The sequence below is a fragment of the Sciurus carolinensis genome, chromosome 8 (assembly GCF_902686445.1).
Source record: "Sciurus carolinensis chromosome 8, mSciCar1.2, whole genome shotgun sequence".
In the NCBI taxonomy this organism is placed as follows: Eukaryota; Metazoa; Chordata; class Mammalia; order Rodentia; family Sciuridae; genus Sciurus; species Sciurus carolinensis.
Genome location: NC_062220.1, coordinates 23,920,382 through 23,942,408, shown reverse-complemented (window position 1 = coordinate 23,942,408; position 22,027 = coordinate 23,920,382). Strand labels below are relative to the sequence as shown.

The following is a 22,027-nucleotide window of genomic DNA, read 5'->3' as shown; positions in this document are numbered from 1 at the left end:
ACAGAGAACACATGAAAATTTCTTTGCAGCTGTTTGTTTTTGCTAAACTGAGTAGAATGTGTGTCAACGACTCAAATGCAAGAAATTCTGGTTTCTAAAAGAAAATAGGTGTATTCTTATGCAATAAGAAACAGAGTCAGATTATTGTAGATCTATATTTGGGACAAGGAAGGAAAGATCACTTTTGTTTAAAATAAACTTTTGTTTAAGAAACAGTGTATGTGATACAGGCTAATCTTTAAGAAAAACCTCTAAAACAGCTAAATAAATTTAGAAAGATAGACACCAAATGGTCTTTTTTTTTTTTTTTTTTTTTTTTTTTCTTTTTTTTGGGTGGAAGAATTACGGGTGATTAAACAAAACACTTCCTTTTAATCAAAACTTTCTATAACAAGCAACTTCATTGTCATAATCAGAAAGACATTTTCATTTTGGGAAAAAGCACGGAAATAGGGATATCAATTTGGTGCAAATGTAGATGGATCACTTCAGAGACAGTGCAAGATTGAATATTAAAAGGCATTCTGTTTTGCTTTAATATAGAGTGAGGACTGAAATGGGCCACATCTACAGGGACCTTCAGCAGATGTGGACCTAGTGATTGCAGTGTTTCAGGGTAAACGTTGTAAAAATAAACAAATGAGCAAACTAATGGAATGTGATAGACAGGATGCCTGAGTAATTACTATAAATGCTCTGCCCTTTTTTTTTTTTTTCTTTTGTCGGAGACCCAGAAAGGACTTTAACCTCTAGGTCTATTAATCTGGCTTCTATCACTGGGCAGAGCAAATGGCACTTTATGTTCTAAATCATAAATGTATGATTTGCCCTTGGTATGCTCTGGCAATTTTGTTTTCTTTCCATCGAAGTTTGTTATCTCATGCCAGGAATGGAAAATATACAGATTGGTGATATCATACTGGTGGGTATCTACAACCTTGAAGATTTCACATGCAGGTGGGAATTTTACCATGTGGGAATTCACTTGTGTTCTCAGAGGGCCAACGGATCAGCCTCAGCTGTGCTCCCTATAAATAAAGTTCAGGAAGGACTCTGAATTCTGGACTCTGGGAAAAGCCTTGACCATGAGGTTGATCCTGTTATTTGGTGCCCTTTTTGGGCACATCTACTGTCAAGAAACATTTGTGGGGTAAGTTTTGTTTTCTGGTGCTTGTTTGAATTTTATTTACCTGATTCATGGAGTCTCTCATTGGATGATTACAGAATAATGGGTGTACATGTTCAGTGTTTCCAGAGTTCTCTTAGATCAGGGTGGGAGGGTAAGGGGGAAAAATAGGAGAGGGTGATAAAAAAAAAAAACCAAAAAACAGATGAATGACATGAAAAGAAAAACAGCAAGTGAAAACTGTCAAGGTCAAACAAAAATAATAGAGATGCATCTCCAATAAAGGAACTTTTATTCGAGAATAAATAAAAGCACTGAAATCCAGGACATGAATGCACAGCCCAAGGTGGTATAGTGTGTCTAGAGAACAAAGGAAAGGTCCAGGGATTTATTAGGATGGAGAAACCTGTGCAAATGATTTTGAATGAAAGTTCATTGGTAGTCTTGGTGCTTGTGGGAGCAGGCAAGTTCTGATTGGCAAGTAGGGGAAGTTAATACATAAAGTTAGTCTTCAGATCACAGTTGACAGTTCTTTCATAATTGGCTAAGTAAAAATAGTCTTCAAGATAGGGCAGCCTGTCTCATTGGATTGGTTCTGTGAGAGACATTCTGGAGCACGTGTCTGAGGCCTGTTTCCTTTCTTTCCAGTGTCCCCAACTCTGTTTTATGGGGTCATTTTGTGTGACAGGAATGGCTCCATTTTGTATAATAATATTTCACAAAATGGAACACAAATAACCCTCTTTCTCTCTGTCCTTACTCCTTTTCCCTTCCAATGATCAGAATGTGGGGATGACAGACAGCAGGAGAGATCAGGCCTGATTTGTCTCAGGTCACAATAAGTGTCAAGGTTACTCTCCTCTTTCCTTCCCATCTCTCTGAGCTTCATTCTCCATCAGCTCTTGTCCTCTCCTATCTTCATATTGAGAGTCTGGGTGCTGGAACCTCAGGAAGTGGAAGGCCAGGCCTGTTGTCTTCAGCCCAGCTCCTCTGTAGCTGTCAGACTCACCCTTGCTCTGAAGTGCTTTGGTTCTACAACTCAATGAAGGACTTTGGGCAGCATCTTTGGAGAGTGTTCCAGGGAAGTAAGGAAGCTGTCAAAAAAATTTGGTCTAAAAAAGTAGGTGGTCAAATAAATTTGGGAATCAGAGGGTTAAGTATAAAATTTCCAGGAACTTTGACTAAATTAGTGTGTATTATAAATCTTTAAGAGGGGATCAAGGTTGCAGCATGGAACCCAATTTTTTAAAAAAAGTCATCAACCTCCTCCCCCTTTATTTTTTTTTCGGAGTAACTCAAAGGACTACTGTTCCTTAGAACACACACCAGGAAATGTTAGCCTAATGTATTACTTTTCCAAGAGCCTTCTCAAATGAATGGAGGGCTCCTGAGAGTCCATGCATGAACCCGAAGTAATGAGATTCAAATGGAAGAATTTTCAGACCATTTGTGGCAGATGGATACTTGGAGGGAAAAGAGCCTTGAAGAGCATGTATTCTGTTGCTCGTGTATTCCACTTGAGTTTGTTGGAAATTGTGTGGGGTTTGGTTTCAGAACTGGATTCTGGTTCCTCTCTGTGGCTCATTGTATCTCATTGAATCTTCCCCACAGGATGGAAAGTCAGCCGGCTCACAGAAAGGGTTAAAAGAGGAAAAGGCTCTATCCCCATGGAAAACCTAAAAGAATCCAGCACATTTACCCAAACTCTTCTCTAAGAAGTTTTCTTGCTTTGGGGTTTCTCTTTTCTGACACAGTATCCCTGATATCCTTTATTTGCCATTAAAAGGGCTTTGTAAGTGGGTAAAGAAAGACACCGTGATTTGTTTGGGTTCCAGTTTTCCCTAACGATTTCCGGCTTTAGACCACATGAATGAGGTCTGGAGATGGAACCCTGAAACATTTTCCATTGCAAAAACAAAAACAAACAAACAAAAAGCAACCCCCTACCCAAACCCAGAAAACATTAGGTCTACCCAGATGTGAATCTGATTCCTCTGACAAGCACTTGATTAATCACCCCAGATTTTTTTGTTTAACTTTTTTTTCTAAGAAAACAGGGACACAAAAATTAAAAGCCAATGCTTTATGAGCAATAGGTGTTATTTGACAAATCCTCATTAGCTAAAGGAAAGATAACGTTAATAGCAAGCTTCATGGTAGGAGCAGGTACCCCTTTTAATTATTATTTAGATAACAGTTCCTTGGAGGAAATAAAGCCATTCTACCTCCTTCTTATTCTGGGTATGAGTCAGTATACTATTTATTAGTTTCTGGGTTGGTAGAGCGTTTATCGACTCTTGCATTCATCTCTTAGGTGAAGAGGCTGACAGGAGCTGAAAGCAACAGGAAGCAGTGTTCAAACCACTTTTAAGTTTATGTCTATGTTAATACTATTTAGAGACCAAGTTCTGGAGATTGTCCCAAGCAATGAAGAACAAATTAAAAATTTGGTGCAATTGGAGACCGAAGAACATCTCCAGGTACTTGTTCTAGTGAGGGCTTTTGTTTATCAGAATGAATACTCTACAGTCAGATACAATGATTGACATATATTTTGGACTGTATTTTGACTCTTCTGATATAATGTGGGATACTAACTCATGAAGCTGGAATTCCAAAAACTTGGGTACTAGTCGCAAGTACATGACATTAGACAAGTCACCTTCCTTTCCTGTGACTTATTTTACCATTCAGAAAAATGGGCATAAACATACCATTCTTCTATTCTTACAGGTATATTATAAGAATGAAAAAATAAAATCTGAAAATAAAAACTTTGGAAAAGTTATTAAACACTTTAAATGCATTAGTTCCCTTCTAAAATGATTTGTAGTATTGTGAAATGAATTGGATCACTTGAATGCCAGGTTGTTTAAAAAAAAAAAGAAACTGCCATAGTTTTAAATAATCTTTTCCTCTGCCAATTTTATTATCTGGCCATGTAGGGGAGGTGGACAATATAACACGTTTGCTGATGCTTGCATATTTAAAAACTCTTGTTGTCTTCTCATAGTGATTACAAAGTAATTCAGATTTTGTGGGTTCAAGATAAACTAGGCAACCCATTGACTGCTTGAAATTTATCAATGCTGAACTGTCCATTTTCCCCCCAGAATAACCCACTCATTTCCTTGGCTTGTCCTTTTATCCATTCTAGCTTGATTTTTGGAAATCACCCACCGCCCCAGGAGAGACAGCCCACATCCGAGTTCCCTTTGTCAGCATACCTGCAGTCAAAGTTTTCTTGGAGTCCCAGGGAATTACTTATTCCATCATGATTGAAGATGTTCAGGTACTTATGCTATAGAAGAGCTTTCCAGAGGCTTCCTGGTTCACATGAACTGAACACCCACATTCTTTTATCCTTGAGCCCTCTGGGCCAGGGAAGGCACCTGTGGGTTTTACTAGGATCTTCCAGCCATATGCAATACCCCTGCAGGTTGGGTAGGGAGGCATTGTCTCTTTCTTTTTTGCCTCTGGCACAAATGGAATATGATAACAAAGAATTAAAGGGTAAGGGCCAAAGACAGAGGAAGTATAAATATGAAGGGTGTCAATAAAATAGGGAAAAGCAAGCTGCTAGTCAATTAGCTTGTAATTAGAGGTTAACTCAGAAAGGCAGGGTGAGGCTTAAGACTACACCTCTGTGCTCTCCACATACCATTATCCTGTCTGTATCTGCAGGGTTAGGCTAGCCACTGTCTTGGTAATGTCCCATCCCCTTTCTGAGTGCTGCCAGAATAGGAGAAAGAAATGAACCAGAGAGATCATGTCCTGTAGAGGACAGGAAGAGGAAAGCTTGGCACTGGGAACTGAGAGTCATCATTTCCGTTACAATTATAAACTGAAATGCATCGCTATTAACTAAATCATAAAACTGGTTTATCTTAGGTTCTGTTGGACCAAGAGAAAGAAGAAATGCTGTTTAATCAGAGAAGAGAACGAAATGGTAACTTCAACTTTGGGGCCTACCACACCTTGGAAGAGGTACATGTTTCAAAATGTATATCCGAGTAATGGGCCACCCTCTTCTCTGATGAGGCCACTCATTCCATGTGGTGATACAATGACCTAGAAATTATTCTATGATTTTCTATCTTCTCCAAGTTTCCCTAGGATTGTATCAGTGTCACTGACTTAATGCAGGACCTGAATCCCACCTGCTCATCCCAACAACCACATAGTTATTTTGGAAGTGTTCAGAGTGTCTTAAGTGAGCTCACAAATAGCTCTCTTCCATGATTTTCCCCTCAACAGATTTTTGCCAATTTCGGACCCACTGAACCACTGGAGAGTTGTGCTTCCTTGCTGCCGTCATTGATAGAATCAGGAGACATTGACTCTTGATTTCCAGGCGAGGGCGGGGTCTCTCATTTTGTTCAGGGTTCCAAGACTGCATAGTTTGAACCTCTATGTAGTCTCTGAGGTTTTTTGAGTTTAGTTAGTCCCTTTCTCCATTTGGGTCGCATGCTATGTACCTGGGCAAGCTGCACTTATCTCTGTGACACAGAGCTCTTCTTGGGGCCCACAGGGATTTATCTGCACTGACTGACTTGGGAGTACTTGTTGGTAGAGGAGATGGCGGTTGCAGGGTTAAGGGATGAGGCGGAGAGTAGAAAAGATCCAGAGGAAGAGGTCTGAGTCTCCAAATTAATTTTAAAATGCAAACAGCTCTGAAAAATTTTTTTCCCTAATTTATTTCGTGGTAAATCTGACCTAAACTTAGTTGAGGGCGAAATGTAACCTGAACTCACTTGCTTTGTTTCAGTGACAGAATTATTAATGCACTCGAATATGGCGCGACGTCACAAGCGTGATATACAATCTATGCTTGCTATTACCTTTCTAACGTTCTCCCTCTCAAGGAAAAAAAAAAAAAAAAAAAGACTGATCTAGATATATAGCTGTATCTTAGTTTGATGTGAAGAAGAAAAGGAGTGGCAGCAACAAGATGTCTCTTCCCCGCTTTCTGGTGCCTGCAAACAACTGCTGGAGGGACCGTTTTCATTCCAGTAACCCCTGGACGCACAGGTCTCAGTCCCAGCAATGAATGCAGCCGGCTGCATGGAGAATGCATAGAATTTCAATGAACCCTGAAAACAGGGGCTGGAGTGGCCGGTGGCTTGAGCCGGTCTGCGGGTCGCGCCCCATTGTCCCCGGGCCTGCACTAGCCCGGCTGCCTTTTGTAGCACCAGCCTCCACATCCATCCCTTTGGATGCCACTATCATTTGTGTTTTTCTGCTAGTGAAGGCGAGAAGCTTCCTGGCCGGAAAATCTGCACCAGAGAGCTGGGTGGAGGAAACCTACAGGCAAACCAGACAAGGGCCATTTTGTTTTGCACAAAACTGGAAGGAGCCGGCTCTGCTGTGGCAAAATGGTTTCTCTTTTTCGAGAATGACTCATCATCCCTGAGCTAGGATTCAAACGCCCCCGATACCTCGGCGCGGTGGGCTGCGCTGCCCTCTCCATTTTGCCCCAGGGGATGGGCAGAGGGGGGAGAGAAAAGCCACTAATAGATGCATCCCAACATTCATTTACAAGTGTCTTTATTTATTCATTTGAAATATTTCAGATTTCCCAAGAAATGGATAACCTCGTGGGTGAGCACCCTGATCTGGTGAGGAAAGTGAATATCGGCTCTTCTTTTGAAAACCGGCCCATGAACGTGCTCAAGGTACACCGGGACGGCAGCGGTTTTTGCTCCCGATGCTTCTAGAATCCTGCCCCTCCCAAATCGGCCCGCAGAGCAGGTCTCTTTTTTTCCTCCTAACCGGTCCTTGCTGGTTTTGAGCATCCACCCTCCACCCTCCTCAGCCCCCCTTTCTTTTTCTTTTCCTGCGCAAGCTGACGCAGGTCTGCAGGAGAGAATTAATGCTCCTGTCGGGGTAGATGCGCTCGCGGGGAAGCGGGCGGCGCGCGCCAATAGGAACCGAGGAGGGGGAGGTGGCGGCGCGGGGGACAAGGAGGGGGCTGGGGAGCATTCTGTAATTAATCAAGGTGGGAGTTCTTTGCCCCTTTCTTCTTTTTCTTTCTTTCTTTTTTCTTTTCCTTTTCTTTTTTAAGCCAGTTTTTCCTTTTTTAAACACTAATTGCCTGAACCGCATAAAAACAAAAACACAAAAACCAAAACAGGAATTCCGCAGTATGCAGAAAGATGACAGAATTAAATCTCAAAGGCGAAAGCCCTGAAACAGCCATTTTTTTTTTTTTTTTTTTAGATGATAGCTGACAAATGTTCAGGTTTTACTGCAACTTGTTACTCCTGGAAGTCTTCGTACTGAGAGTTTGAAGCTTTTGCACCTTGCCCTGAAAAAGAGTGAAAATTATTTCCCCAGACTTCCTAGAAAGAGTTGCTTGGGTGGAAGGGGGTAAATGTCACAACTCCCTGCTAAATTTGGAAACATTATGGCTGGGAACCAATTGACTAACTGGGGCAGATGGAGTTCCCCAGAGCGGTTTTCCCAAAGCAGGCCTGGGAGGAGTGATTGCCTATTTTATGACACAGGGTACTGTTGCTAAAGTTTACTCTAACCCTCCTTTCTTTTTCGTTTTTCTACTCTGTTTCTTCAACTGGGTCAGGAAACCCCAGATTCTCTTCTGCCTTGGATTTTCTTGATCTTCCTTTTTCCAGGTGGTCCTGTTATGCCTTTTTGAAAGTTTACATTTGAGCCCTTTGAAAAAAAAGTCACAGAACACTTTCAGCTAAAACTCTGGAAACCTGTGAAATGTAATTTTTTAAAGCAAGGATTTGCATTTCTCATTTACCTTATCTGCTATGTTTAGGATGCTGCACAGAGATAGAAGTTGATGGTGCAAAAATAATCTTTTCCTTCCCATTTACTGATCCAATTGGCAAAGCCACTGTTCCAAATAAAACTAAGTCACTTAGATCATAAAATTTAAACTCTGGAAAGCACCTACAGAACCTGCCATCCTGATTTTATGAAGGACTCAAAAGGTTATCATGAGCATTTTCATAATACAATCCCTGCATATATTTGGAAAATACACACAAAAGGAAAAAAAAAATCCCTGTAATTCTACTTTCACAACTATGGAATTATGACTATAAACATTTTTTTCTATTTTTTTCCTTTCTTTTCTTTCCCTTTTTCTCTCCCTCTCCCCTCTTTTTTTTTCTCCTATGCATGTGTATGCACACATATTTATATGAACTAGTCTTTTTAAAAATAGAAATGATATACTATTGTGTAACCTGCTTTTTCCAATTTGCCACATATGAACCCATTTTCACATCATTATCTGCAACTACTTTTTTTACAAACATCAAGGGAGGAAGTCTAGAGCCCTCTTTTTAGCCTGCATTTAAGCTTATATCAAAAGAAGGGGACCAAAAAACCAAAACCAAACAAAAAAACCTTAAATGAGAAGAATTAATCCTCAGCGCACCATCTGCATCTCCTCCTCCTCTCTCTAGCACATCAATAACATCAAGGGGACAGAGAAGGAGGAGGCTGCAGGGGGAGCAGAGGGAATGAGGTGCCCAGAGCCGCAGAGCCATTCACATTGGCCACTCTTGTTTTGCAGTTCAGCACCGGAGGAGACAAGCCAGCCATCTGGCTAGACGCTGGAATCCATGCTCGAGAGTGGGTTACACAAGCTACTGCACTGTGGGTAGCAAATAAGGTCATTTTGCCTAAAATTCCTCACGTATTTTGATTTTCTGGGGTCAGGCCCACAAGCCAGTACACAACAGTCTCTGTGGTCCCTGCTTGTGCTCTCCTCGAGCCCTTCTCTTGCCACATGGACAGGAAACAGACCCATCCAACCTTTTTTGGGTATTATCCCATCCAGGGCCATAGCACCGTGTCCCCTGGGCCTACCATTATGCCCTCCTTAAAAGATACCGCAAACCAGAGGGAATCTAAGGGGTGGCCTGTAAGGGCTGGAGTTAGGTTTCAGCAAAAGAACAGATTAGAGAAAAATCGCTTTGCTGCTTCTTAAGGCTGAGGCTAGATGTGCTGGGGATGTTTAAAATCGTGAAAGGGGCTCAGACAGAAAATAGAAACAGGTGTAAGAAGAGTTGACTTTGACTTAGAGATCCAAATTGAAATTAGTTAAGCGTGTTTGCATTTGTTCTGAAAATTTCCCAAATCTGATTTTGAAGCCAGGATGTAGCAATATCTCTCTTCCACATGTTTGTTGGCATGAGAGTCAGGACTTGGGGCTGGGTGTGACCTAGTCTGGTATTTCTTAAGTAATTCAAAAATGACATGCTATAAATCAGAATGTTAATTCATGAGCAAAGGAAATCAATCCACATCAGATCATTCGAGCATGTGCAACCACGTGCATACCAATTGATACATTTTTCCCTTCAATTAAAATGCGGTTACCTTTAGGGTATTATGAAATGGATATTTAACAGTTGAATAATAATGCCTTAGGATGGCTGAGCACAGGAAATGAATAAATTTTAATCCCGCAGAAACTTCAACTCTACTGCAATTGATTGCAAGTAAAAATGTAATTCCCCAAATGAAATTTAACCGGTTCTCTGGATCTTTAACAAAGTTCCCACATATTTAAGTAATCTGATGTTGGTCCTGAGTTCTTTTGGAACGCTATACTGTGTGAGGACTAAGGAATATTTAAAATTTTTTCTTTGGTTCTTATCCACATAAGCCACATTTACCATTGCTAACTGTTGTAACATGCCTCACCAGAATTCATAGGAAGAACACTACTGCTTTTGAGGGAGAATGAACACATGATAACTGATTTTTACTTAATACAAGTAAATCATTCTGACCACAAATGAAAGTATAGACATGGGCATATTAAAACATATTAACACTGCAGGAAACTGGGCTGCAGTAGACTTGGGAAAATTCTCATTGGTCCACAGTGGTCCATAGGTCACATTTGGAAAAAAACATTGCCTTAATAGTCTGTCCCAAGGTCCCTGATCAAAAGGAAGGGACTGTGAGATTGACATGATACTTGTTCTCTGTTCAGATTGCCTCTGATTATGGAAATGATCCTTCCATCACCTCCATTTTGGACACCATGGACATCTTCCTGCTGCCAGTCACAAACCCGGATGGATATGTGTTCTCTCAAACCCAAGTAAGCCAGGACTTTTTATTCTTCTTCCACAAAGACTTTAAGGAGATGTGTAGGAACTTCGAAAAACCAAATAAAAATAATCTTTCTGTTCTTGATTTACTCCAAACAGAATGCCTAATCTCTCAGTAGTGGCCCTGAAAGGAGCACGGAAAAGTGTTTATAATCACTTCTTATTCCAACACATGATGTCTTCACTTGTCGCCTCAGCCAGAGCCCATTTCAGCCGTTAGCCTGGGCTATTAGAGCTCAGTGTTCGCCGTGAGTCACCTAGGAGATTTGTTCCAATTATCTCTGCGTTTTTTGTGGTGGGATTGATAGAAAAGAGAAGGCGGATGTTACCTGCTGACAATTAGATTGCCGTAAGATTTAGGTAGAAGTACAATGCATCCTAGCATTTTACTTACCATCTGTGGCAGAAATCCTCTGTAATATCACTAAAAGGAGTTTTGTAGGTTTTTTTCCCCTTGAAAATCTCATTACAAAACACCATTGTGGCAGTCGTGACCCCAGATACATTCAAAATGAATCAGAGCTTCCAGTTTATTCTTGTAGCGAGCTGATGACGGTGGTAGCGCTTTCAAAGAAACTCATCCTAGCAACTGGTACTCATCCCATGAGATATTGCAAGAATAAAGGGTTCCATGGGCTCGTCTAGGAAATACCGCCCACTATATCCTTTTCAGTGGTGCATATAAAACATTAAAGCATTAAAAACTCTTACAAGTTCTGAAGTAAATTTATTAACTTAGCCCCATCTTTTCCCCAAATATTTGATCACAGAACTCTCCTACCCTTGCTTTTTGTTATAGTGGTTGTTGCATTGAATAGAACTGGTGTTTTAGGAATGTGGTTTGGCAGATGTTTATTTGAGGACATGGGGGACTATCCAGAGTGGAACTATTCCCAACACCTCTGGGGCAAGAGAAATGAGAGCGTTTGCCCAGGGGCCTCCTGGGAGGGCGCAGTAGGAAAGAACTGCATTCTGAAGGGACCTTCTTATCTGGGTAAATGATCGGTTTTTCTTTTTTCTGTATCTTTTTTGGTCGGATTTTAAAGAATCGGATGTGGCGAAAGACCCGGTCCAAGGTCTCTGGAAGCCTCTGTGTCGGTGTAGATCCTAACCGGAACTGGGATGCAGGTTTTGGAGGTGAGCGCAGGGACTTGCCCCCAGGGATGGTCAGACTGCTGTCTGGCTAACTAGCTGGTTCGCAGGGCTCTGCAGTGCGTCAGCCTGCTACGCCCATTTAGGATTCAAGCCATTTAAAAACCTCTTCGAAAAACACTTTACTAAATTCCCTTCACAGGAGCGCAGTGCTGTCGCAGAGCTCTGAGCGGCATTTAATATATTTTGCCTCACATCTCGGTTTTCCCACAAGCTGTAGCCGGGTTCAGCTTCTGAGCTGCCAGAGCAAGACTTTGCACAATGGCGGGAGCTCAGGAAGCCCTGAACCAACCACTAGAGGGGGTTAGGATCTATTCCGAAGAGAAGCATTACATCATCTATGGATGCTTCGAGAAGGAAAACTTAAAAAGAAGTACAAATAGGATTAAGACATTGATTTTCAAAATAGATTCAAAGTAAAATATTAGCTTGTTGCTGGCTTGCAGCTCTTATGTTTTGGAGCTCAGTGGCAGGCTAGTTGGGGGCTCCTTTCTGCTTTCCAGCACTAGCTAAATCTCCTTATGTTTTTACTAATCACAGAATTGAAATTTGTTTGGTTTCTCCTCACTAGCCCACAGTAACAGTGAAGTTAGGAGCGCTGTCTCTTTCTCAGTAGTATTCCTAACACCTAGCACAGAGCTTGCCACATGGAAGGCAGTCGTTAAATATTTGTAAAAACAAATGAATTAATGAGAGTTATGGAAGCGAGACAGGACCCGCTAGGGGATTGTGACAGCATATGGATGAGTTGCAACTTCATTCATTGCTTTTACAATTTATTTATTCTTTTTTTTTTTTTTTTTTTGCATAGGGGGAAAATAATCAAAGCACCAGACCCAAAATATTGAACAATTCCCAGCAATCCAATGCCAGTTTTTTCCCCTGAAATGTTATTCTTATTAATAATTTTAACTCAAGATGACAGAGGTTATGTTTACGTTTTGTCCATATCACTTAACCTGGGGAATCTCAACCCTTACCTGCTCTCTGAGAGATTCTTTAGCATTTAGAGCCCCTGCTGGGCCTGCCATAACCACACCTCAGTGGGCTTGAGCAACACTGATTGCTGAGGGAGTTAAGGCCAAAGGTGGCCATGTTGTCAAATGTAGTTGTGATTTCCTCATGGCAGAAAGGGTGTCAGAGGTTTTTTGCATTTGTGGCTTTGTAACTTAGAAGTACAGATGCATAGAATCTTCTGCTCTTGGATTCTACAAATTGGAAAAGATCCCAGAAAAAGAACTTGCTAAAACTCCCACTCAATGCAGGAATTCCATCTATAATATTAAATCGAGCTTTTCTTCCAACAACTCCCACAGAGAGGAGATGATCTAATTTGATAGTTCTTTCTGCCATATAGAGGAGCCATATTTTTTAAAGAAGAGATACATGCAGTATCACCTCAGCTGGGCTTCCTGTCTATGCCCTTAGGAAGCGTCTTGATCAAACATAATGATTCTGGTTTCCAGAGGAGAAACTTAGTGATGTGCGTGGTCCCTTCCTCCCTGTGGTGTCTTCTTAAAGCTTGCTGTCCTCACTGGGCTTCTCCTACATCCCACCAGGACCTGGAGCCAGTAGCAATCCTTGCTCTGATTCATACCATGGACCCAGGGCCAACTCTGAAGTTGAAGTGAAATCCATAGTGGACTTCATCAAGAGTCATGGGGAATTTAAGGCCTTCATTACCCTCCACAGCTATTCCCAGCTGCTCATGTACCCTTATGGGTATAAATGTACCAAGTCAGATAACTTTGATGAGCTGGTGAGTTTTTTCAACTTCATTTTAGCTCAGCTACAACATCCGTTGTGTGGACAAATCAGTGTCAGTCATGAAGTGAGGCACTAAGGTGGAGGTGTACTAATGACAGGTTACAAAGATGATAGATGTAAATCCAGGCACTAAGAAGATTGTGATGCAACCAAAGGTTTAGCTTCCTAAACTAAGTTTCCTTGGAAAATAGAATTCGTGAAAATATTGTTGCCTTCATCTAGATGAACCAGAGCCTCATTTGACCATAGTTTGTGAGGATGTGCTTTCTATTGTTAAAAAACACTTGGAGTTATTATTTAAAAAATATTTTCTTTAGTTTTAGATGGACACAATATCTTTATTTTATTTATTTTTATATAGTGCTGAGAATTGAACCCAGTGCCTCACACATGCTAGGCGAGTACTGTACCACTGAGCCCCAGCCCCAGCCCTGGAGTTATTATTTATTTAATTTAGTACTGGACACTGAATCCAGGGATGCTTTACCGCTGAGTTACATCCCCAGTCCTTTTTATTTTATTTTTTACCTTGAGACAGGGTCTCACTAAGTTGCTGAAGACCTTGGCAAATTGCTGAGACTGGCCTTTGAACTTGGAATCCTCCTGCCTCAGCTTCCTGAGTTGCTGTGATTATAGGCATTCACCTTTGTGCCTGGCCAAAACCCACTTGAATTTAGATCTGAGGCTCTTGGACTGGTGAACAGATGCTCTGTGCTGAGCAATCTTGCTCCCCGAAACTGACCTCATATTTTCCTGGGGCCTTTGACTTTGTGAACTACCATGATGATGCACTGAGTTTAAAACATTCAATCCCTAACTTGATTCCTTCTGTCATCTTTCCTGTTTCAGGAATAAGCAAATTGGCGGCAGCCTTAGGTCAGATGCTGACATCTCAGGAGACTGTTTGCAATTGAGCAACAACTATCCCATGCTGAAGAGAATGTGCAGATATTTCCAATTTGGCTTTTAGACTTGGTTTTTGAAACCCATATGTTAGGGATAAGTCCAGAATTTGGACCTTTTGGACAAATTACCTTCAAATAGATTATTGTCAGCAACCCCAGGCAGAAATGGGATAGAGTCTTCCAATTCAGATGTATCTTTCATCTCATCAGTTGGATTTTAACTCTGTCAGGATTTTGATGGCGACTCTTACCATTCAAAATCATATCAGGGAAAAAGAATGTCGAGGTTGGAAGGAATCTAAAATGTACTTTTAATAGACCTAGATAACCTTAAATTATCCAAACCTGGCCCTCAAATCTCTACCAGATAGTCAGCTAGCCTAAACTTGGATGACTTCTTGCCTCCAAGGGAGCTGATTCCATGTTGGAAGCAGGTTTGATTGTTAAAGTTTTTCCTCATAGGGAAGGAAAACCTTCCTCTGTTTTCCCCCTACCAGCCCTGGTTTATCACTTGGCTTTATTGAGCAAGTTTATTTCCCTTTGGGAGGTGAATCCATTAATTACTTCAAGACCACTCTCCTCCTTTCTCTTAGGTCTGTAAGGTAGGGATAACCTCTGAAATAATTTCAGTTCTGTTAAGCACTCACAGTATGAGTGCCCTCATGTTTTCTGAACATGCTTTGGTTTGTCTGTGTTCTTCAAGGATAGCTCCTAGAAGTGAACTTGGGTTGCAGGTTAACCAGTGTGGAGCAGAGCATGGCCGGAACTGCTGTCATCTGGACCGTGCACTTCTGCTAATGCAGTTGAGGGTCACATTAGTTTTTTGGCAGTAACACTATGCAGTTGACTCATGTTGGGCTCTTTGACAGCTGAAACCCCCAGGCTCTCCCAGGCTTCAGCTGAGCCAGGTTTCCCCCATCTGGTAATTGTACAGTTGTTTTCCTGGACCCAAGTTCAAGACCTTACATTTATCCTTAGCAAGGACAGTAAAGCCTCAATCAGTCAAAATTGGAACCCTCAAGTAACGGAAAATATTTTGCTGAGCTCTACTTCTTGGAAAAAGAGACAATCACAGGGAAGTAAGCCAATGTAGAGATCCAGTAAGAAAAAAATCAACTTCCTGGGTACATTCTGGGGTCAGTATGCATTTTCTTTAGTCCCCTTACATGTACCTTATTTCCATATACACTCCTGAACGGGGTGAACTAGTGGCAAAATAATGAACCCTGGAGAATCGCAAAAACCTGTGTGACCAAGTAAACAATGAAGGTCTTCATGTTGCATTTCAAAGCCAACAGAAATACACTTGTGCTCACTTCTCAATGAAAACGGTCGAAGCAAAAAGGGCCTTTGCTTCTGCCTCAGTTAACCAGACCTCCCTGGTCTATTGGGCAACCAGTTTCCAAGAATGCAAGTGTTAGCCATTCACCTTTATTTGGTTCTATCTCTATGATGTAGGATGAACTGGCCCAAAGGGCTGCCCAGTCTGTGACAAGCCTGCATGGCACCAAGTACAAAGTGGGACCAATATGCTCAGTTATCTGTAAGTATCTGTTGTGCTGGAAGTTTATAAAAATGACCCACTAAGAGGGCAGGCACCATGTGAACTTGGGCCAAAGCTTTTAAATGCCTTAATGGGAAGGGGATAGGACTTCATGCATGGAACCCAACCATATCCAGTTTCCCTCAGTATGTCTGGTCTCCCCCAGACATACTATGAGATTCTTACTATGTGATATCTAGAATGGAGAACTCTCTAAGCATCTAAGTTTTTTTTGTCCCCTCCTACACTTGTCCAGTTCCTTACAGTTCAGTCTCATGCAGAATGAGGTGGAACACAGCAGCAATGTGGAGACCAGAGTGATGGTGAACCAAAACTAGGGAGGTCTCCTAGGGGGAGCAGGAGGAGTTCCTGAACTGGAGCCATTCTGCTGAGGATGGACAGGATTTGGGACAGGATCTTGTTGCTTATTGAATGTGGAGAGTTTCTCACTGAAGGTCATTGAGTGGCATCCAGGAGGGTGAAAGGGGGTGGGATGGGGCTAGAAAGATCATATGTTCAATTGTAGACATGTCAAGCTTAACATAGTTGTAGGTGATTCAGGTGGAGCTGTCCTGAGCAACATGGCCCGTGATTCTTCAGAGAGAGATTGGGGGAGGGGGCGGGATTGATTGATTTAGGAAGGGTTGACATAGAAAGGGTGGTTGGAAGAGGAAAATGGAGATGCTTAGAATGGGAAGAGAGCTGAGAGAAGGGGGAACAAGGTGTTAGCAGGAGGGCTAGGCAGAGAGGTTGAGAATCCTAGATTTCAGAAGCCAGGGAAGGAGCAAGAAAAGGAGGCAGTGGTTAAAATGAAAAAGGCCATGAAAAGGTCAATTCAGATGAGGACAGAACATTTTCCATTGGATTTTCATCACTAGTTTATTGGTGACCTTAACCAGAGCAATCTCAGAAGAATGGATGAGAAGGGAGGGGGGTGCGGAGAGAGAGAAGAATGGAAGGCTTCAGAAGCCTTTTTTTTTTTTCCTCCTCAGACAAGAAGTGTATTTATTGACTGTGGGGAAAGAACCAGTAAAGCAAGAGAGGTGGAAGACACAGGAGGGAGAAGAAATGACCTAGGCAGAATGGTTGCGTGAAGGGGCAAGCAGGGGACCAGCAGAGGCGCCCGGTGGTTGAGCAGGCTGGAGCAAGGGGAATAGTTGTAGTCATAGGGAGGGGTGGGGATCTGCAGGAATGCCCATTGCTACTTGTGAGTTTTTAAATTTTGTTTTTTTAAAAATTTTTTGTGGGACCCGGGCCTCGCACATGCTAGGCAAGTGCTCTACCCCTCAGCTACATCCCTAGTCCAGTCATGGTTCTTTTAATAGGAGTCTTGGAGAACAAAAGAGTCATATCATATTTATTAGATCCAGAGCCCTTCATGGAAATACAGAAACTACTGATTTGATAATATTACATGTCATGAAAGTTTCTCTCTCTCTCTCTCTCTCTCTCTCTCTCTCTCTCTCTCTCTTTTGGTACTAGGGATGGAATCCAGGGGCACTTTACCACTGAGCTACATCCCTAGCCCTTTTTATGTTTTATTTTGAGACAGCGTCTTGCTAAGTTGCTTAGGGCCTTGCTAAGTTGCTGAGGCTGGCTTTGAACTTGCAATCTTCCTGCCTCAGCCTCCAGAGTCCCTGGAATTACAGGCATGTACCACCATGCCTGGAGAAAGCTTCTCTTTTTTGAGTACTGTGAGTTTTTTTGTGTGTGTGGTTTATGATACATTTAAAAAAACTTTAATGGTTTTTTTTTTTTTTGGTCAACAAGCACAGATATATCTATCTAGTTGGAATCCATGTCTGCTGTATTTTGTGTTCAACTATTTAAAGTTAGCATTATTTCCTGTAGAATTTAATGTATTTACATTCTATGTTTTTGTTATTCCATTATATTGCTAAATCCTCGCTATTGGACCTTTGTTTTAACATTTTGTTAAATAGTGCTACCTGTTTTTTCAAACTCCTTATTTTATTACATATATTCCTGAACCAAGATTACCAAATCAAACAGAATGAACCAGCTTTGGAGCTTGTGTGTGTGTATGTGTGTGTGTGTGTGTGTGTGTGTGTGTGTGTGTGTGTGTGTTTTAGACTGTTTTCTGTGAAGACTGATCTGCAAAAGTTGCTGATACCTGTTTTGGGAGAAAGGGTCTCATTATGCTGTGCTGACCGATCTTCATCTCCTGGCTCAGTGACCTTTCTGCCTCCTTCTTCCAAGTAGCTGAAACTACAGCTGCACACCACCATGCCTGACTTGCTGAGACCTTTTTTAACCATGTCCCATGTGGGCTCGTTGTGACCTTTATCAGGCAACCTCCAGCGAGGAGTGCCCTCTGAGTGGTGGCAGTGGGCACAGAGAGGTGGATCTAGCTTGAGATGATGATGGCAACCTAAGACTGAGGAGCACATGCCTTTGTCGGTTGGCAGCCTCTGAATGAATGGAGGCTGAAGTTCAGAAGGTCAGCAGAATGATACCATTTTATTATAAGGAATATACTCTGGAAGTATTTACAAATAATGTAGACTTTGGAAGGCTGAGGTTTAGTGTGCTTTTCTTGGCGAGGACACAGATATTGCAGACATGTCTAGTAAACAAATATCAGACAAATAAAGGTTTTCTGTGTCATCGTGTCATCTTTGGAGACTGGATCATTATTCATGCAAGTTCTAGTTGCAGATTTGCCCAGGTATGGCTCTCTTGTCCTGCCTCATCCCAGCTTGAATAAACACTGCCTCTAAGAACTAGTCCCAGTTAAGTTCTTGCCTCCTGCCTTGGTTCACTCCTGGGCTGAACACCTGCTTCTCTCCGTTCAGGAGGTAGCTGCATGTCTGCACTGGGTGAGACATTTCCCGGGTAGCTTCCCAACTGGAAAGGACTTTGAAGAGCTGTGCTGTGATGGAGCTTCGTCCAGGAGAAGGTGTCCTTGAGTTATTTCCCAGGGAGGTGTAGGGGGAGAAACACAACCTGTGGGGACAGAAGCCTGGATCTGAGTTTAAACTGCCATTTTGGAACCAAGTCACCTCAGGCCAGTCACTCATCCTCCCTTGGCTTTTTAATCTGTGAAATGGATTGTTAAGAGACTGAAAAGATAGTATATGGAAGAAAAGTGCTCGCCAACTCTAAAGCAGTCACATACTGTCCTCCAGGTAGCTTTGATCCTTAATGTGGTCTAAGGTGACAAGATCCTACTCATTTATTGGTAATGACAGTTATGACTAACATTTATTGGATGCCTGTTCTACATACATTGTAACTCATTCTGAATCTCAATTTCATCATCTGTAAAACAGGATCAATGCTAGTACCTACTTCAGGACAGAGGTAGGGATTAAATGAACCAATTTAACACAATGCCTAATACATTTAGTGAGCACTCAGTGTTGTAATCTTATCACATTTAATTCTTGCTACCCTGTGAAATAAGGAGTATATCATCCTTATTTGACAGATGAAGCATCTTGGCCTTAGGTCACCAGCTGATCATTGAGGGTTAGGATTCAATTTGAAACCAGTACTCTATCCTCTATGAACCTCTTATGGGATGACTGTGTCATAGAGCCACATCAGAGGTACAGGTTAGGAATTTTGGTCCTCAGGGAAGAGTCAGTCCAAGCCAGCAACCATTAAGTATTTGTTATTCACTATGATAGCTTTGTGGCTGAAGATGAGTACACAAGAATTTCTCAGGATTATAGGTTGAGCATCTCTACTCTGAAAATCCCAAATCTAAAACTTTTTGAATATTAACCCGATGCTACAGAGGAAAACTCCACACCTGACCTCATGCGACAGATCTGAGTTAAAATTCAGATGCACTAAAAATAGTGTATAAAATCACCTTTATGTGACATGTTTAAGATATTTAAGAAACAAATGAATTTTGTGTTTAGACTTTGGCCTTATCTTCAAGATACTTCATTACATATATGAAATATTCCAAAATCCAAAACACTTCTGGTCCCAAGCATTTTGAATAAGGGATGTTCAACCTGCAATTCACAATATTAACATCTAGTCCTACTCTTTCCTGATTCAGTCTCCCTGATGTTCCCAGCTCTGTTCTTAGGGACTGGGTGGCTTCTTTCATCTTTGCCACAACCATGTCCTCCATTCACCCTCTACCTGCCCTCCCTGGGTGGGGCCTCAGGACCGGTACATTGCTCAGCTCTTCCGAGTCTGACTGCTTTGAGTCTTTCTAGGCTAATGCCACCCGCCTTCATCATCTGTCACGTCAGTGGCCACATGTATCTCAGGTGCATATTACTTAACCCATCAACAGGGAGGCTGTGCATGTGATTTGACACCAGAGCAGAGCCTGCTCCCTCCTTATGCTGAGAGTCTCCTGAGGTCAGGGACTAAATCTCTTACTCTGTAACCCCTCCTTTATCACTACAGGAAACGAGGCCTGCACCTTCTAAAGAAGGAAGTGGTGTGACCTCCCTAAGCTGGGGAAGATGCCAAGTAGGGCAACAGGCAGTATTCCAAATGGGTGGGGAAAGCCAGAGGCTCCTAAGAACACCAAAGGAAGGCTCAGTGCAGTGTTCATTGGAATGACACCTTTTGCTTTTCAAATTATTCTTGTGTATTCTGTAAATCTGAGCCTCTCCTAAATTGTGCCTGCTCCTGCAGCCCATGAGTATGGGGATCTGATTTACTTTTGATTGTGGTGGAACTTAATATAGAGGTTACGTGAGAGGCCAGTGGGAACAGCATAACCAGGCTTTATTCTTATTTGCCCTTCAGACCAAGCCAGTGGCGGAAGCATTGACTGGTCCTTTGACTCTGGCATCAAGTACTCGTTTGCCTTTGAACTGAGAGACACAGGCCACTATGGCTTCCTCCTGCCGGCCAAGCAGATCTTACCCACAGCTGAAGAAACCTGGCTTGGCTTGAAGACAATCATGGAGCACGTGCGAGACCACCCATATTAGGGCACTGTGGAATAGACAAACACCATTAAAATCTCTTTGGTTTAAAGCAGAACTGAGTTGGGACTATTCCTTTTTCTAATCCTAATGTGGGAACACCATTTCTTCCATTTCTTTTTCTGTTTGCTTTTTGTAGGCCTGGAGGTCAAATTCAGGGCCTTGCTCATGTTAGGCAAGTACTCTGCCACTGAGCCACATCCCTGGCCCCCCGGTTCTTCAGTTGTCTCTGCCCTAAAACACAGCAATCCACTACACTGCAAGCCCCTCGCCTTTGTCTTTTTCTTTAATCTATCCTGAAAGAAATGTTCCAAACATCCTTTAAGTTTTTTTATTGTGATAAGTTACATATAACAAAAAATTTAGTTTTGATTTTTTTTTTTTTTTTCCTGAGGTGCTGGGGTCTGAACCCAGGGCCTTGTGCTTTTGAGGAAAGTACTCTACCAACTGAGCTATAGCCCCAGCCCAGTTTTGATTATTTTTAAGGCTACAATTCTGTGGCGCTAAGTACATTTTCGATGTTATGCCTCTGGCACCACCATCCATCTCTAGAACTTTTTCATTATCCCAGACTGAAGCTCCGTACTCCTTAAACAGTGACTCCCCATTAATCTCTCTCTTCAGCCCCTCCTAATCACGATTTGACTTTCTGTTTCTACAAATTTGCCTGTTCTAGGAATCTCCTCACATCAAATTTGTAAGGACAAATCACAGTATTTTTCCTCTTGTGTCTGGCTTGTTTCACTTAGCACTAAGTTTCTAAGGTTCATCTGTGTCCTCGCATGTATCAACCCCTTCATCTTGGAGACTAGCAACAGACTTTTGAGCTCATTTTTTTCAATAAATACTAGTGAGGCAACTACAAAGTGCCAAGCAACGTGGTAGGTGCGTGTCCTCTGGGCCTAGGGTCGCACTTTGCATTCCCATTTCTGGCATATTGTGTTATAAAAACGGATGGGGACCCAAAGCGATGACACTCCTTTCCTTCTTTCCTGTTGCTCCATCAAGTTTGGGGCTGAACTTCCACACAATTTCTTTTCAGGTATTCACTTCCATTAAGGATTTAGAGTTTCTTTTTTTAAAAAAAATTTTTTTTTAGATGTTGATGAACCTTTGTTTTATTCATATATTTATATGTGGTACTGAGAATCAAACCCAGTGCCTCACACATGCCAGGCAAGTGCTCTACCACTGAGCTACAACCCCAGCCCCAAGAGTTTCTTCATGCTGATGGTTTTTCCTGGGAGACAAAAGTGGGAAATAAATTTCAGCTTGCTTAGTTTTTTAATTTTTTAAAAATTGTAAATGGACAGAATACTTTTATTTATTTATTTTTATGTGGTGCTAAGGATGGAACCCAGGGCCTCACACGTGCTAGGAAAACACTCTGCCACTGAACTACGGTCCCAATCCCTCAGTTTCTCTTGTTACTACCTTCAAAGTTGAACTCTATCTTGGTGAGGTATGAAGTCCAGCCCAGCCTCAGTTGTAGGCATAATGGATTA

The 22,027-nt window shown here is 41.9% G+C and overlaps 1 protein-coding gene across 1 annotated transcript; it reads left to right on the top strand.

The window, feature by feature from the left end:
- The first annotated feature begins 1,085 nt into the window (after positions 1 to 1,085).
- Positions 1,086 to 20,528, top strand: Cpa2 (carboxypeptidase A2). Its single transcript, XM_047561990.1, has 11 exons — positions 1,086 to 1,150; positions 3,525 to 3,606; positions 4,284 to 4,418; positions 5,018 to 5,113; positions 6,700 to 6,801; positions 8,676 to 8,774; positions 10,107 to 10,217; positions 11,274 to 11,364; positions 12,939 to 13,138; positions 15,510 to 15,594; positions 20,341 to 20,528. Exons 1-11 carry the CDS (start codon positions 1,086 to 1,088, stop codon positions 20,526 to 20,528), a joined length of 1,254 nt encoding a protein of 417 aa, XP_047417946.1.
- Positions 20,529 to 22,027: the final 1,499 nt, after the last annotated feature.

Coding starts and splice junctions, on each gene's coding strand:
- Cpa2 (XM_047561990.1), top strand. CDS start 1,086: ATGAGGTTGATCCTGTTATTTGGTGCCCTTTTTGGGCACATCTACTGT. Junction 4,419..5,017: donor TCATGATTGAAGATGTTCAG/GTACTTATGCTA, acceptor GGTTTATCTTAG/GTTCTGTTGGACCAAGAGAA. Junction 8,775..10,106: donor CACTGTGGGTAGCAAATAAG/GTCATTTTGCCT, acceptor TTCTCTGTTCAG/ATTGCCTCTGATTATGGAAA.